At 40.9% G+C, this 18,280-nt stretch overlaps 2 protein-coding genes across 5 annotated transcripts in view; one reads left to right on the top strand and one right to left on the bottom strand.

The window, feature by feature from the left end:
* Positions 1-3,201, top strand: part of LOC126236735 (ankyrin repeat domain-containing protein 6-like) — a 726,845-nt gene extending 723,644 nt beyond the window's left edge. The window contains exon 15 of the mRNA XM_049946266.1: positions 2,861-3,201. Coding sequence (XP_049802223.1) covers positions 2,861-3,036 — 176 coding nt within the window. The 3' untranslated portion in view covers positions 3,037-3,201. The remainder of the gene's footprint in view (positions 1-2,860) is intronic.
* A 4,031-nt stretch (positions 3,202-7,232) lies between these two features.
* Positions 7,233-18,280, bottom strand: part of LOC126236733 (signal transducing adapter molecule 1) — a 53,021-nt gene continuing 41,973 nt past the window's right edge. For all 4 annotated transcript variants that reach the window (XM_049946262.1, XM_049946263.1, XM_049946264.1 and 1 more), the window contains 2 exons: positions 11,381-11,661; positions 7,233-8,385 (listed from right to left, as the gene is read on the bottom strand). In XM_049946262.1, the coding sequence (XP_049802219.1) occupies positions 8,253-8,385; positions 11,381-11,661 (414 nt within the window). In that variant the 3' untranslated portion in view covers positions 7,233-8,252. The remainder of the gene's footprint in view (positions 8,386-11,380; positions 11,662-18,280) is intronic.

Genomic DNA, 18,280 nt, shown 5'->3' with positions numbered 1-18,280 from the left:
TTCAACTAAAACATTCATATATTTTTACGTACTACACGAATATGTAATAAAAAATGGGGGTTCCTATTTTAAAAAATGCAGTTGATATCCATTTGACCTATGGCAGCGCCATCTAGCGGGCCAAGCATAGCGCCATCTGGTTTCCCCCTTCAAGCCAGACAAGTTTTGGTCTATGTAGTTTTTTCGTTTCATGCTTATTTCGTGAGATATTTGGCCCGGTCACAATCAATGGACCACCCTGTGTGTGTGTGTGTGTGTGTATACACACACACACACACACACACACACACACACACACACACACTCTACTTTTTCACTGTGCCAGTCTACGATTAAACATCACCTCTATGTCATGAGTAGCAATCTCTCCTTCCCAACTGTTATTCCAGTCAGGATTTTCGGTTGTTTGATAAGACAGACCAATTTATATAGAAGACACCATCGTGTAGTGGTACATTTGAAAATACTTGTTACCAGCATGTGATGCACCCAAAAACAATACGAGATTGATGATTGGCACTATCTTCCATGACCCCTTCAATTAAAATAGCAGCCCTAGTACACATCAAAAACGTTTTGCATCACCTCAGTACCGGAATCTGTACATAAAATTGGAATAGAGATAAACATAATCATCATATCCGCCCTTTTTATTGCTCATGAAAACTACACATTGCATGTTGTACCACCATACAGCGAGAACTTCAGAGGTGGTGGTCCAGATTGTTGTACACGCCAGTACCTCTAATACCCAATAGCACGTCCTCTTGCACTGAAGCATGCCTGTATTCATCGTGGCATACTATCCACAAGTTCATCAAGGTACTGTTGGTCCAGTTTGTCCCACTCCTCAACGGCGATTTGGTGTAGATCCCTCAGAGAGGTTAGTTGGCCACGTTGTCCATAAACAGCTCTTTTCAATCTATCCCAGGCATGTTTGATAGGATTCATGTCTGGAGAACATACTGGCCACTCTAGTAGAGCGATGTTGTTATCCTGAAGGAAGTCATGCACAATGGGGACATGAATTTGCCGTCCATGAAGACAAATGCCTCACCAATATGGTTGCACTATCAGTCGGAGGATGGTATTCACATATTGTACAGCCATTACATTGGGAGTGAAGTTGCACATCATGCAGCCTATTGCGCATAGTTTGAGTCTTAACACGACGTCCTGTGGCTGGCTGCACGAAAAGCATTATTCAACATGGTGGTGTTGCTGTCAGGGTTCCTCAGAGCCATAATCCATAAGTAGCGGTCATCCACTGCAGTAGTAGCTGGGCAGCCTGAGCAAGGCATGTCATCAACAGTTCCTGTTACTCTGTATCTCCTCGATGTCCGAACATCGCTTTGATTCACCCCGAGATGCCCAACTACTTCCCTTGTTGAGAGCCCTTCCTGGCACAAAGTAAAAATGCGGACGCGATCTAACTGCGGTATTGACCTTCTAGGTATGGTTGAACTACAGACAACATGAGCTGTGTAGCTCCTCCTTGGTAGAATGACTGGAACTGATTGGCTGTCGGACCCCCTCCATATAATAGGCACTGCTCATGCATGGTTGTTTACATCTTTGGGCGGATATAGTGACATCTCTGAACAGTCAAAGGTACTGTGTCTGTGATACAATATCCACAGTCAACGTCTGTCTTCAGGAGTTCTGGGAGCCGGGGTGATGCAAAACTTTTTTTGTTGTGTGTATAATGGACAAAATTAATTATCAACCTGTAAAGTTGGAAAATCTTAAGCTTGCAGTGAGACACTGATAGCTATGAAAACCAACTGCATGTTAAGTCTGACATTCTGACTCTGAATGAATACTGTATATTTAAGCAAAAGGAAAGCCATCTCCAGACACACTACACATCTATGCCTTGAACACTACTGCAACACAGATTAAAAAGTTAGCATTAAGCTGATAGAAAAACCCAACAATTAAAAAGTAGGGACCCCTAAAATGATTTTACTTAGATACTTGTGAATTATTAAAGACAATAGCAATTGCAAGTGAAATCAGTGAGACAGCATCTCATCACAGCTCTTAATCTTGTTGACTTGGCTGCCACACCAACTTTGGTGAATGAACAAAATTTCTGCATTGGTCTCACTATATGTTAGAATCAACAGAAAGAGTCACTATCTTGCACATTAATATGGTGTGAGTTACAAGGGATGAGATTTAAACTGACTTGCGAGTTTTTCCTTTTGCTTCCTTCACATTTAGCGATGTGCCTGTGAAAAAGCTAAGTGCCACAGTGGTCTGGAGCCCACAGTGTACCATCTCCCACAGGCCATGCCTAGTAAAGCACTGTGATTTTAAAACCAACTTTCGGGTTCATTACAGCTTTGCTTTATTTTGTCATGTCAAAGTCAATGGCCATACTGCTCGATCTGCAAGTGGACTAATACTGTAACCACTTCTCATTTTCTTCAGAATATCCTAAATAACATTTATCTACTAGATGAGAAATAATAACCTACCAAAAGCTTCAATACAAAGTTTTACGAGGTTAACTGTGATTTTGGGGAAAAAAAAGTTTTAAAGACGAGTGATACTTGTTTCAGAATATCAGAACAGTAATGAAATGTGCGTGCTGAAAGAGGGGAAAAGGCAGGAGGGGGAGGGACGACCTAACTGAATATGAAGTTGGAAAAATTGCAGTTTGCAACTCTTCTTCATTTCATGATTTAGAGAAATACAAACAAGGACATGTAATTAAAGTTAAAAGAAATATTCTGTTATAACATCTATGGTATGGCACACACTGCATGTGAATAATTGTGAATAAACTGTTATATAGCAGAATATGCCTTTTTATACGGTTGACATGACTCTTATAATCGTTCTTTGTCTTTAGGACAAGTGGAGAGTGAAGCACATGTTCAGAAGACAACTATTTACTCATCCCAGAAGCAATTAAGAATCACTGATCGGCCAACCCATCACACACATTTAGGAATGTTACCGAAACAAAGGTATGAACAAGAAGGAGAAGAAGATAGTAATAATATAGTGACCGCAAGTTTAGTGTGAAATCCCTGCACTGACTTGCAGTAAGCCAAATGTACACAAATTGAGCTTTAATCAAACCCAAACCTTTACTTTTATAGGTATATATATATATATATATATATATATGTTTAAACACTGTTTCCAAAGTACAATAATTTTAAGTATTATATATATGTACATATGTCACTTGTACGATATGCTGTGTGTGTAAATATGTGTAATTCTCAACAAATAAACTTATTTTATTAAAAACAAATTCTTAAGTCTGAATGTGCAAGGGGTACCAAAATTGCAGTTCTGTACCTGAAGCATCACAAAGCAACCCTTTATGGTTAACAATTGAGATAAATTAGTGTTAAGCAGCAGTCATCAGCAAAAGAAAATGTATGACAAACAGAGTTGTCTCACAATCCAAGTTGTGATAAGACATCTACAAACTGCTTCATTGGCCACCAGGTCCACACAAGAATAATCAACTAAAACTGATGGCTAGACAAAAGACTTTCCACCTTTCCCTCAACACTACACTTAATGAAAAACTTAGGATTTAGTGTGTTCAGAAAGTTGTGGCAGAATGTAAATGATAATGGAGGTGTTGAGTTACTGATAAGCAAACTGGAAACTTTGCTAGCCTTCAAGCAATTTTTTTTTTTTTTTTTGTTTTTTCCCCCCCTTGAGTTGACACACACACACACACCTGTGCAGGTACACTGTGACAGAACTGCAATGTGGGAGGCAGTGAAGTGTAGTATGGCACAATGTAGCTATACAGTGTGTGTGTGTGTGTGAGAGAGAGAGAGAGAGAGAGAGAGAGAGAGAGAGAGAGAGCGAGCGAGCGAGCGCATGCGCGTTTTATTCAGACACTGTTCCGAACAAAGCAGAAAAGATGTAACATACTAGTGTATGATGTGTGAAGTTTCATACGTTGCTGTACTGTGTCACAGCATATTATGCATGGAGAGCAATCTTTGAATACAGAACAATGAACAATATTCACTTCTAAACTACACTGCCTGCAGAAAAAAAAGTGCACAGAAGACATGTCAGATGACAATGTAACTTCGTACACTTGGCAGAGTCTGCAAGGGGCCTCATTGCGTGTTTCCATTTGGCAGCTGGTCAAATTGTGTAATAACTGATTTGTGGGGCACTTGGATGTGACAGTGATCCGATGTTGAACAGCAGGGGAATTGGGGGCAGACATACCGACTGTCAAGGTTCTGGTCGACCACATCTGATTACCACAATGGAGGATCTCTGTACTGTGCACCAAGCACACTGTAACCCCTTCACATCCATGCCTGGCCGTCTGAGAACAAATAATGGACTCCCTGCAACACTCTGTCATCCCACATCATTAGTCAGACTAGCAACAGCCAGACTAGGTAATTAAGGTCCCTCTGAGTGGTGCCATGACAGGGAAGTGTGGACTGCTGATTAACTGCGTCGCATAGTGTTCAGTGACGAAATTCAGTTCTGTACTACCCCAGATGACAAATGTTGGCGAGTATGGTGGTGACCAGGAGAATGGCCCCATGCTTTGGACAGGCACTGTGATGTTATTCCTGGCATCAGGGTGTGGGGAGCCATCGAACATGACTTCAGCTGGTAGTGATGAACTGACAGCAAAATGGTATGTCAGACTTCATGTGTTCGAGTGTTACCTCTCATGTGACAGTATCGTGGTGCCATTTTTCAGCAGTAAGATGCTCATCCACACATGGAACATGTCTCAAACTGTGTGCATGATGTCGAGGTACTCCTGTGGCCTGAAAGATACCCAGATCTGTCCCCCGTACAATGTACATGGAACCAGTTCAGACATCAACTGCATCCCAGTGCCCGTATCTGGGATAACAAGGACCAGTTACAACAGTTTTGGGCCAGCTTGCCTCAGGGTAGGAAACAAAACTTTACAACACACTTTCCACAAATGCATCAAGGGCAGAGGAGGCAGTGCCGACATACTAAGTGTGCTCAGACTTAAATTTTTTGTAAATCTGACAGTTATGTATCCACTGAAATAAAATCACATACCCTCTCTCAAGCTGTGAAGTTTCATTTAATTTCCCCCTTCTGTGTACTTTGCTTATTTTGTCAGACAGTGTATATTAGCATAATTTCAGGCACTATACAAAACTACTCAAGTCTACAGCATGTGTCAAAATCTGAACAATATACTTCGTTCACCATCAGAATAAACCTGATGCAAACAAACACAAACATGACGATTGGTCAGCAACCGTAGCTTTCATACACTGCTGCTGTTCTGACCTTGGAAGTAGTTCCAACTTATCAATTAGATATCTTATTACGGTCTCACTGTAAATGAAACTTCAAGACATTCAGATCTATCAACAGCCGTCAACATTTTTCTTAAGCATACTTTAGCTAGGTAATTTTCACGCTTCCTACTTCGCGGTGAAACACGTGCACAGAATGCCATTAATGGCTAGAAACAAGTTGTTTTTAATGTTTTTCACAACATTACAGAGAAAAATCAGCTTTGAAGTTTTTTGAGAAACACTCTGTTGTAAATTTAGTTAGTAGTTTGTAGATTATATCCATGGTGAAATTCGCAGAGTTCTCGATTAGTATACGAGTAGGCTACTGGGCAGTGATCTGAAACCTGTTGGAGCCGACTTTTTCCGTTTCTATACCTAAATCATTTAAATACGAAATTCATCAAATATATGGTAATTAAATCATACTTAACCATCATTTTTTCAAGAAAAGTGCATGTCTTCTAGTTTATAATTACACATTACATGCAAATTTCTGGTTTTCATTACAAATCACAGTCTTAATTATCGATATTTTGTAAAATATTGTTGAAGCTAAGAAAAACATTACATAAATTTTGGGGAGATAAATGAAAAATCAAATATTTTTGTTTGAATATGCCCATTGTTTTGTAGGGCAGATGTGGTCTCACATGAGCCAGCGTGACACTCGTCATAGAAACATGGCAAACTGTAATTTTCACGGCTTCGAGCACATTGTACAGATGCCACACTTTTACAGTTGTCACCTTAACACTGCAATCTGAACCCAACAGAATTGATCTGGAGCCAAGTTAAGGGATTTGTCACAAGAAATAACGAGCCTTTTAAGCTGCAAAACAAGCTGGAACTAATGCATGAAGCTTTGAGATATGTCACTGCCGAACGATGGTGAAATGCAGAACACCATGTCATAAGAGGAGAAGGAAACGTGGACTTTTTGATGGCATGGGATTCTGTTGCTGATCGCATGTTTATTGAAACTTGCTGTATTCCTTCGAGTCTGATATGGAAAGGGTTTAAAGATTACCAGACGACTAACAGTATTACCTTCAGTGACTTAAATATTTAACTACATGGTGAAATCCAAGCAGTGCACTTTCATGCCACACACAGCTCATGCAAAAAAATTAGCCTTGTTAAAGGCAGGAATTTTCATCACACTTGTTTTTAATTACAAAACTATGTTAGCTAAGATTGAGAGCATGTTAGGTTTCCAATTAGATCCCCTGAAAAGCATATTGCCTGAGTTTTACAATTATTCCCTTTTTCAAAAATTAAATGACATTCAATGTTATATTGTTCTCTGCTCGTCTCTTTTTACATCTTTATTACAACTGTTCACATGACTGCAGGTTAGTTGGACCAGATAGCTGGCCAGTGCTGTCCAAGTTAAATATGCCAGTAAAGCTGTTGTATCATATTATCGCTGAGTAGATGTATGCGTAACCACAGCATAAAATGTATCCTCATTATCGTACTTGACTGTATTCAAGATAGTTTGGCGTAAACTACACATGAAACAAAATCCAATGATTTTCCAGCAAATGCGGAGGAATACATAGTGTAATGCTTACATGAGGTTTAATCTTATGATGAGCGGAGTATAGTACGTGTGGTATTATTCGGGAGTGTCATTTTTATTTTGAATACATGACTCTTATAAAGAAAGACAATTTTGTCCTTCCTTTAATTCCAATAACTTTTAAAAAGAATTGTAGTTGCAATTGTATACCTTTCTGAATGGAAGTTAAAGTATTTCTATGCAAATAGTACTGCAACTTCGAAGTTGTAAATCTTGTGTTCAATTTGACAATTTCCATAGGCAAAACAATAGGCTATCATTTTTTAATATTTATCCACATTTACTGAGACTAGAAGATTCTGAAAAAAAGTTGTATTTTCAGTTATTTGTACAATATTTCAACAAAGAAGTTTTAAGCACTACAGTTATTAATAAAAATGCACTTAAAATTAAGGCTGACTTAAAAATTTAATACTACATCATATGCAACAATTTAATACAACATAGCAAACCATTTTTCTTAAATTTTTATGTACAATTTTACAATCAAAAACATTTACAGCAATGAAAATTTGCATGGTATGTAAGTATGTATATGTATATTTTATACATTTTCCTGTTAAAATTCAAGCAATTAGAAGCTTGAAGTATTGTTACATATTTTTCCAATTGGGCTACAGAGACTTTGGTTAACCATGAACTCCACAGCTACTGCACGACCCAAAGCTAGTAGACACTTTAACACAAGTGTGACTCACATGGAATGTTTCATTAAGTTGCTTTTAACACACACATTTCAGTGAAGACCTTGATCATAAAATTAAGTATTCATCACAGCACTGCAAATGTGAAGACAATCATTGTCTGCAACAAATAAATATTGCACTGATTGACTGACTGTGCTTAAAATCAGTTTGATGGCTGGTTTACCAGCCATTATAAAATTATGCATAAAATGTAAGAAATAAATAAACATATGAAGCTTTATAACAAATTATACTGTGAGGACAAATTATGTATATAAAATGTATACTTCAAAACAGTAATCTGACACTGCAGATAAATTCAAGAGCAGAATCTATAATAAAATCTCAATGCCTAACATTTAAGCCATTAACTGTGATACATGCACAAACTCCATATAACGGCAGTATTTCCAAGGAAACAGTCATTCTTTATGACAAAAACTGCATCTGAAGATTGTATATGAAATTTTCTGTAACAGCAGCTTCACTCAAACATTACTTGCAATAGAGACCCAATTTTCTTGAAACAATTTGAACATTTGTAAGATATACGAAGCACCCTTCTCATCTCGTTCCCTCTACATTATGACCAGACGTTTGTTCCAGAAGCCTTACAGAATGAATGGTAACATTGCAGTTAGCAACATGGTCCTACTTGTTCACACCAGTGAGCTGAATTTTTTTTCATAAGAGAGGCTGTCCCCTCGGTGAGAAGGTGACGCCGGCAGGGGGCGGTTGGCCTGATGCCACTCCATGAGGATGGCTCATGAACACTGTAGGTGGTCCACCATGAGGGGGGAAGGTAGACATTCCACTGCTACAAGAACAAGAACAATAAAATAATAAGTCAGGACTGACATCTGCCCAAAGGATGAAGGAAATGGAAGGATTCATTTGGAAAGAGATATAGCTACTGGTTCATAACCATATTACTGAAACATGCTGAAGCAGTTTTTCTGCAAAGAAACTGACAAAAAAAAAATCACAAATCTATATACTTTCAAGATTTTACAACAAATAATTTAATTACTGTCTAAATCACATATAAATCAAGTTTACACACAACAGTGAACCTAATTATAAGAAAACTTTCGTGCTCATATAACCAATACTATAACCATTAATCATCATAATCATGACGTACGACATTGAATATAAATGAAACAGAGTCACAACAAAAGTAGTTAATAGTTGTGTCCCTTCAAGTTTAACTGTTGCGGAATTACTGACAAGTTGTTCCAGTCAATACATGGAGTAAAGTCCCAACGAAGAATAATAATACAAATTCAAACAAGTATTTTACTAAATTATTATATGGAGGAAACTTCAATCAACATACAACTTTAAGGAAAAGTTATCTTCCTCCGGCACAGATGATGTGCAATTGGAAAGAAAACTAAAAACATTATGGCTATCAATGTATCTGGTTGGGTAGAAACGTCACTCATAGGAGAACAGAAGGAAAGTGAATTTAGTTAAGCCAATGTACTAGGATGGTACAACAGACAACAAAACTTCATAGATGTAATAATTTGTTTACAGCACAATAATATGGATTTAAGTTTTCACAATTCTATACTTCCAACAAAGTGAGTAGAAGAGAAACTATGTTTTCATCTTGTTCTTCCCAAAAATAAGTCTTAATTACTTCCACAGCATGTGTACTGATTCCATATGAGAGCATGTCAGACATGTTTCTTGAAGTGGTGACAATTCATGTTTCAAACAATGCCTGTATCCTTTCGGTGTCTTCATTTTTGAGAGTACACTGTCCAGAAGAGACTCATTGTCACACTGCATTCCCTTTTTTTTTTTTTCAATTAGCTGATTTTAGAATGATCTCGACTTTATTAAGTCTTCTTACGCTTTTCATCTGAGAACTGCTTTTACAGGTGACTGATTTCGGCATTGGCTGCTGTTATTTTATTATGTAATCACAAATCTTTTGGTTTAATACAAGTCAGTGTCCTTTTTTAAAGTATTACTCGTGTGTCTGATACCAATTTGTTCCATAAATTTTCCTTGACAGAAGAAACACACAGACATTTTAACTTCTTGTTCAATATTTTCTTTGCTGTGGCTTTTCTTTTGATGAATGATTTACTGGCGATTCTTTTGTGTAATATTTTGACAGATATTTCGGTACATTGAGAAATAAATAAGGAACCGCTCCTGGTTTTAGAGACCACTTTTATCTTGGAATTTAACTTATTTATTATCAATGGCTAACAAATCTGCTTTTGTGACAAGTTCCTCACCAAAATGTGAATCTCACCAAAACAATTATCAGCCAGATCTCCGTCTTTCAGAGATTTTGCTCTGACCCATTTGGAATATTTTACTTTGTTTTTTTGAGATGTAATAAAATGTTTACGTTTAATTTTCCTGTAGCCCGATCTGCACACTGTAACGAAATACATGGGCATTTCTTCTTCTTCTTCTTCAAATATGAGTAACTGTAATGCTTAACGCCACCTTATCGCCATAGTCTTCAACACTCAATACCGTAGACAAACTACAAAATAAGCACAAGGATACTAGCAACACACACCTTCTGATACAGTAAAATTGCTTCAACTTGAGTCACAAGCAAGAATGCTGCTTGTAGCCCACAGGCATGCCACCTGTCCTAGGCTACTTGTTTAACATGCTGGGAGTCAGCACACTTTATATCCATCACATCTACATTTGTAGCCTTCATGGCAATGTATGGCGTGAGGCTGAAGGTAACAGGAGAACGAGAGTAGTTTTTATTTTCCTATTTCATTTACAGGTGGTTCACCCAGAAGAAAATTTGCTAATATCTTCCTTTTAAGCCCAAATTTCAACAAATTTTCAATTAATGCTTTTATGTGAGGTGTCAAAGGAAGTAATATATTTCTTAAATCACCTTTATGAGAGTGGATCATGCTTCCTTCTGACAGTAGAGACCAGCACCTGCCTTCCCCACAAACACAGTTATGTGGTCTTATTACATTAAACTGACTGGAGACCTGATGTTTGTGACGAACTCCAGTGAATGGTAACCTATCATGAAACAATACTGGTTTGTGTGTTTATGCTGATCAGCAACTAGTCTTTGCATATTACAATTTTCTACTGACGTAACCTACCTTCCTGTAGACAACAGTGTCGAATGCAAACGACCTCAGAGAACTAAGTACTATTTCACTGATCCTATCTCACTTCCTTAGAGTACATTGGATGCTATTTTCACTTCTGACAAATCCTCCCAGTTAAGAATGATACTAAGTTCTGTTTCCCAGAGTGACTCCAGTCCAATTGCATACCTGTTTAGATATCTTCTGCGCACAACATGGGTTTAACAGCTGCCTGTGCACAAGTGCTCTGCTTTACAACCATACACTGTCTAATCTTAAAGGGAAATCCACAAGGAGTTTTAACCTCAGCAGCCATGAATTTAAAACAAGACTGGATAACCTCCAATACAATTTTCCTTATCTTTAAAAAGGAAAAAAAATCAAACTGACCTCTTTTAATTTGACTTGCAATTTACTCTGCTTTTGCAGTTTATACAATTTCAAAAATTTGTAGTGGAGCTACAGTTTTTTAATTTGTCATTATTTATATTTTTTTTACACCCAGTTGTAGCCTACATATGAGATCAAATTAAACCAATTTAGTTTCAATACTGCCTATACTATTTTTGTGAGTAAACCTGAATTATTTGTCTTTATTATGAGCTGTTCCTCCTCCTTGGAGCATTCACAAGGAAAAAAAAAAGAGCCTGATCCAACAACAGTAATGATGAAAATTCATACTTGTGATCCAACTTGCTACGCTGTACTCACCTGGGTGGATAAGGCCCTTGTGTGCCTGGTGGCTGCGGTGGTGGTCCTGGTACCTGATGCTGTTGCTGCTCATCACGAGGTCTAGGGCCAGCCGGGCCCAAGTGAAACTGGGGTGGCAGTGTCATGGAACCAGTTGGCGGAGGCACTGGGTACTGGTCAGGGCGTGGAGCGGGTGCATAACTGTACTGTGGTTGTGGTGGTGGCCCTGATGGCGGAGGTGGTGGCTGCTGAGTAGGCATTCCCATGGGGAAAGGAGCACCCATTGGTACACCATTGTATGCCTGTTCATAAATTATCCAAGTAAAATCCGAAAAGAAAAAAAAAAAGATAAAAAATTTGTTTCATTACAAAATGCTGATGGTACACAGTCATTTCTATTGAACAAGTGAACATGTGCAATTTCTTTGGCTTTTCTGTGTAAATGGTTTGTAAATGCACAACAAAATTTTAGCACTTAACTTTTGTTACTCCAAATTATAATTTCAGTAGCTTGCACTGTTTAAAGGCATGGCAGACATGTGCCAAAATTAAAGCACCAAATCTTTCCTTTTCATTTTCATACACTGTTTCCACACACAATGTGAACTCTGTAAGCAGTTATAATGGGCAAACATAGAAGTACACGAAAGAAACTCTCCTTTTACATCACACTTTTGTGGTGTCCCTTTCACTGGGTTTTCATGTATACTTTTATTGGTGGCCAACTCCCATTCCACTGATTAAATTCTTAGTACAACCAACTGACAACATATGATTAATAATACAAAATAATGAGAGTGTTACATGAACTTTGACTTCTGATTTCTGCAGTGCAATAGTATCACATGTATAAATGTTGTAAAATTCAGGGTGTGAGGTCGTGGTCCAAGAAACTCCTCTTCTCCTGACGTTTCATCCAGGACTGCATTGGACATCATCAGAGGCGCTCCTCCACTAAGTCTTGCCGAGTCAGCAAGACTCGGCAGAGGAGCGCCTCTGAAGATGTCCAGTGCAGTCTTTGACAAAGCGTCAGGAACAGAAGAGTTTCTTGGACCACGACCTCACATCCTGACAGGTTTACCAGCAGTTTTGTGAGAATGTGCCATTAATTTTTAAATGATAATGTTTCATATTTATTTATTGCCACTCTTTGATGACCATTTCACTTAAAAACATTAGCATCTCTTGTGGAGACATATAATACGCACTTGGTTTTTCATAGCATATTCTATAGCCATCATTTCAAAACAATTTACTGGTGCTTATGAAGGCTTGGCTATCTATGACAGAAAAGTTGCTAAAATGTTTAACAGTTAACATGTCACTTATCTTATCTTAATACACGAGATGCCAGTAAACTAGATAAGTGAAAATTCTGCTCCCATCCACTCATTTGTATAGTTCTCAATTTGTTTAAATATTTAGTACTATTCCAAGGACTTTAACTTCATTTATAAGCATTCAGTTATAACAGTAACAAGAAATACAACCAGAACAGTATGGTTTACTCGACGAACCCACAGGGAGATTGCTTTACAAGAATTTATGGATACCATGTGAAAATTATTCAGGAACGACAAAAATCACAATTTTCTGAAGTTACCATCCTGGCAATTTGCATACTTCAAAAGCACGAAATTTAACTTAATACTTTGTAATGTATGTATATAATTGTGCAATTGATAGGAATCTCAGACCACAGACTACTATTAATGCAATATCATTTACAATTATCCATTTCTTTTAAACACCTTTTAAGGAATTAGAGAGATTAATTTCACTGTATAACTAATTTTTTTATGCTTTTTAAATTTTATAATGAAATGGCAATAGAAAATTTGTGCTACAAATGTATTTTCACTAACGAAGTTTTAGCTATTCTTGTCCTGAATTGACATGTATATATAAAACATTGAAAGGTGACCATTAATTTCTTTACTTTAAGACTCTTCAAGACTGGAAATAATTCTTTTATTATGATACTCAGGGATTTCTTAAGAGATTCGTTTTTGCACTAACGTTGGTGCATACACTCTCTCTTTGTCAAGTGCTACCATTTTTATTCTCTCATCAATTACTTCAGTTGAAGGCATGCTGGATACTGTACTAGCAGAAATTTTATTCTTGCCAAATGGGAACAGTAGATGACATCCGAAGCTGGTTTGTGAAAGTATGCACGTGTTCATTTTCAATGGCTATGGAAGTCCAGTTTTAAAGATAGTTATGCTGTGTCACAAATATTAATCTTGCTCAATTCCCATCTCTGGATAGATCATGTTTTAAAGTAAACATTAACTGTTTAATATCTTTCAGCATTTTAATGGCTTCACTAATTATACAGGGCAGTCACAAACAGTCTGAAAAGCTTGTAACGGTCTCTAAGGGTGGGTTGTGCTGAGAAATAATTGTTAAGAGAAAAATCTGACATGATGTGCCGTTTCCGAGTTAATTAGCTTTAAAGTCAGCCATTCAGACTGTTACATGTGCAGATTCAAGCAGCCCACTAGATATGGTGTCGCGAAATGTGTTCTCCTTTTGGTTTCCTAAAATCAAATGAGATGAAACAAAAACTGGACATACAGCAGCAACTTTGTCCTGCTGCCTTCTAGTCACTGCAAGCTTCACCACACAGTGCTCCTCTCTCTCCCCATCTGTACCTGCCATGCTTCCTCCCCCTTCCTTGCCCCACTCCAGACTGCCGTTTTTGTTCAACAAAATAGTTGCAGTCTGCTTCGAGAGGCTGGGAGCCTGGAGATAGCACTCATGTGCGTGGGAAGATTGACTACCTTTTCATTAGCGCCCAGCCCGTGACTTAGGAAACAGTAAAAAACCGAAATTGAAAACCAGCAGCAATGGGAACAAAGTCATAAAATTGGAGATACTAAAAACAGAAGGAACGCTTAAAAATCCACTACAGAAAGGGGTTGGTTGTCCCCAAAAAAGGCTTCAAATGACTGACGTCATTTCACTGTCACGAATAAACTGGAGAACGCGGTCGGCTGAGCGCGTGTCATCTGCTAAGATCGACGAGAGATCAGGCGATAGCTGTAGACGGGAGCGTAACGGATTAAAATAGGGGCATTCAATTAAAAGGTGTCTTACCGTCCACAGCTGAGAGCAGTGGGGACAGAGTGGGGGAGGATCGCCGCTTAAAAGATGTCGATGGCTAAAAAGACAGTGCCCTATCCGGAGTCTAGCTAAAATCACCTCCTCCCGACGACGCGTTCGGGAGGAAGAGGTCCAAGCGCAAGGAAGGGCTTTCACTTCCCGCAATTTATTATGGGGAAGTGTTGACCAATGCGCATGCCATAAATGAGCAACTTTGCGACATAAACCGCTCCGTAGGTCGGTGAAGGGAAGCGACTGAATAGCTGGCCGAGGAAGAGAGACTGCAGCCTTGGCCGCTATATCGGCCGCCTCATTCCCACATATACCAGCGTGTCCCGGGAGCCAGAGGAACGCCACCGAGACGCCCCCCAGGTGGAGCAAGCGCAGACAGTCCTGAATCCGGTGGACCAGAGGGTGCACAGGGTAAAGAGCTTGGAGACTGAGGAGAGAGCTGAGAGAATCTGAGCAGATAATGTACTGTATCCGCCGATGGCGGCGGATGTAGTGGACAGTCTGGAGAACAGCGTAAAGCTCCGCAGTATACACCGAACACTGGTCGGGAAGCTGAAATTGATTTGGGGTGTCGCCAACAATATAGGCACTCCCTACACCTAACGATGTTTTCGAGCCGTCGGTGTAAATAAATGTGGCGTCCGTCATTTGTGCACAGAGAGCAGCAAATGCCCGACGATAAACAAGTGTAGGGGTACCATCCTTGGGAAATCGACAAAGGTCACGGAGCAGGCAGATCCGGGGACGGAGCCAAGGCGGTGCTGTACCCCAAGTTGTCAAGAAGGTTTTAGGAAAGCGGAAGGAAAGAGAATGGAGCAGTTGACGGAAGCGGACTCCCGGGGGTAGTAGGGAGGAGGAGCGGCCTGCATACCCTACATCAAAGGAGGCATCGAAAAAAAGGCCATGGGCTGGATTAGCAGGCATGGAAGACAGATGGCTAGCATAACGACTTAGAAGGACTGCTCGCCGATTGGACAGCGGCGGTTCAGCAGTCTCAGCATAAAGGCTTTCCACAGGGCTAGTGTAAAAAGCTCCAGACACTAAACGTAATCCACGGTGGTGGATAGAGTCGAGACGCCGAAGAATAGACGGCGGAGCAGAGGAGTAGACTATGCTTCCATAATCCAATTTCGAGCGCACTAAGGCCCGATAGAGGCGAAGAAGGACCACTCAGTCCGCTCCCCAGGAGGTACCATTCAGGACACGGAGGGTGTTAAGCGATCGCAGACAGCGAGCCGAAAGATAGGAAACGTGGGAGGACCAGCACAGTTTTCTGTCAAACATAAGACCCAAGAATTTAGCGACGTCTGAAAACAGAAGGTTGACAGGACCTAGATGTAAGGAGGGTGGAAGAAACTCCTTACGTCGCCAAAAATTAACACAAACGGTCTTACTGGGAGAGAAACGGAAGCCTGTTTCGATGCTCCAAGAGTGGAGGCGATCGAGACATCCTTGAAGACGTCGTTCAAGAAGGCTGGTCCGTTGAGAGCTGTAGTAGATCGCAAAATCATCCACAAAGAGAGAGCCCGAGACATCAGGAAGGAGACAATCCATAATTGGATTTATAGCGATGGCAAACAGTACAACACTCAGCACGGAGCCCTGGGGTACCCCGTTTTCTTGGGAGAAAGTGCGGGAGAGAGTAGTGTTCACCCGCACCCTAAATGTGCGCTCTGTCATAAATTCGCGAAGAAAAAGGGGCAGCCGGCCTCGAAAGCCCCAAGAGAACAGTGTGCGGAGGATGACTGTCCTCCAACAGGTATCGTATGCTCTCTCCAGATCAAAAAATATTGCTACCGTTTGGCGTTTCCGGAGAAAATTGTTCATGATATAAGTGGAGAGAGCAACAAGATGGTCAACTGCAGAACGATGCTTTCGGAATCCGCATTGGGCAGGTGTTAAAAGACTGCGGGATTCCAGCCACCACGCTAAACGGTAATTCACCATATGCTCCAAAACCTTACAGACACTACTCGTGAGAGAAATGGGGCGATAGCTAGAGGGGAGATGTTTGTCCTTTCCAGGTTTCGGAACAGGAACGACGATAGCTTCCCGCCATCGTCTGGGAAAAGTACTGTCGGTCCAAATTCGATTATAAAGGCGAAGGAGGTAACGCAGACTATGGGTTGATAAATGCAGCAACATTTGGACGTGGATACCATCCGGTCCTGGGGCGGAGGAGCGAGAACAAGAGAGTGCATGTTGGAGTTCCCGCAAGGAGAAAACAGTATTGTAGCTTTCGCGATTTTGAGAGGAGAAAGCAAGATGTCGCACTTCCGCTGCACGTTTCTTCGGGAGAAACGCAGGCGGGTAATTTGAAGAGCTCGAAATCTCGGCAAAGTGCTGACCCAACGAGTTAGAAATTGCGACGGGGTCCACTAATGTGTTATGTGCGACAGTGAGCCCAGAGACCGGGGAGAAACTAGGCGCGCCTGAGAACCGTCGAAGCCGACTCCAAACTTCCGAGGAGGGAGTGAAGGTGTTAAATGAGCTAATAAAGAATTTCCAGCTTGCCTTCTTCCTATCGCGGATGATGCGACGTCAACGCGCTCGGAGCTGCTTATAGCGGATACAGTTGGCCAAAGTAGGATGGTGGCGGAAAACGTGGAGAGCACGTCGCCGCTCACGTAGTGCATCACGGCATGCCTCGTTCCACCAAGGAGCTGGGGGGCGCCGGGGCAATTCGGAGGTGCGTGGTATTGAATGTTCCGCGGTCATCGAATGTCGCTAGAGACGAAAAAAGTGTCCAATCGGCTTGGGCAAACTTCCAGCGTCGCGGGCGCATATATGGCTGTTGAGGCTGCAGTCTAAGGACACATGGAAAGTGGTCACTTGAGTGTGTATCATCAAGGGCGAACCATTCGAAGCGCCGAGCTAGCGGAACAGTACCGACCGCAAGGTACAAATGAGATAAAGTTGTCGTGGAGGCAGACAAAAACGTAGGGACCCCAGTGTTGAGGCAAACTAGATCTGCTTGGTGGAAGACATCTAGCAATAGTGAGCCAAGTGGACAAGGATGTGGAGATCCCCAAAGTGGGTGGTGGGCATTGAAGTCCCCAACCAGCAAATATGGGGGTGGAAGCTGACGAAGAAGATGAAGGAGATCAGCTCGTGCCATTGGTGTGGACGAAGGAATGTATACAGTACAAAGAGAGAACGTGTATCCGGAAAGGGAAAGACGGACGGTGACAGCTTGGAGGGAAGTGTTTAAATGGATTGGGTGATAATGGAGAGTTTCATGGAGAAGAATCATGAGTCCTCCATGTGCTGGAGTGCCTTCAACAGAGGGGAGATCATATCGGACGGACTGAAAATGAGGGAGAACAAAGCGGTCATGGGGACGCAGCTTTGTTTCCTGAAGACAGAAGATGACCGGCGAGTAGGATTGTAAGAGGATCGACAATTCATCCCGATTGGCTCGAATACCGCGGATATTCCAGTGGATAATGGACATAGGGTTAACAGAAAATGGAGGAATGTGACCAAGGTCGCGGTCAACTCAACGACTGCTCTGAGCTTGCGACCGACAGCATGGAATGGCATTCAGCTGAAGGCAGAAGATCCTGTTCCTTAGGTTGGTCAGGAGCAGCTCCTGCCACCAGCGACCGGCCGGTTGATCGGCCGCCAGCAGTGCGCCTCGGCGACACAGAAGACGGCCGAGGGCGACTTCCGCCAGGTGGTGCTGTAGATGGGACACGCCTTGGCGGAGAAGGAGAGGAACTGGGTTTCTTGGTAGCCTTCTTGGATGTATGATGTTTAGATGAAGGAGGAACCGATGGTTGGGAAGTGGCCGTACGTAAA

Source organism: Schistocerca nitens, chromosome 2, assembly GCF_023898315.1.
Source record: "Schistocerca nitens isolate TAMUIC-IGC-003100 chromosome 2, iqSchNite1.1, whole genome shotgun sequence".
Classification (NCBI taxonomy): Eukaryota; Metazoa; Arthropoda; class Insecta; order Orthoptera; family Acrididae; genus Schistocerca; species Schistocerca nitens.
Note: the sequence above shows the minus strand (reverse complement) of the source record. Positions and strands in the feature narration are given on the sequence as shown.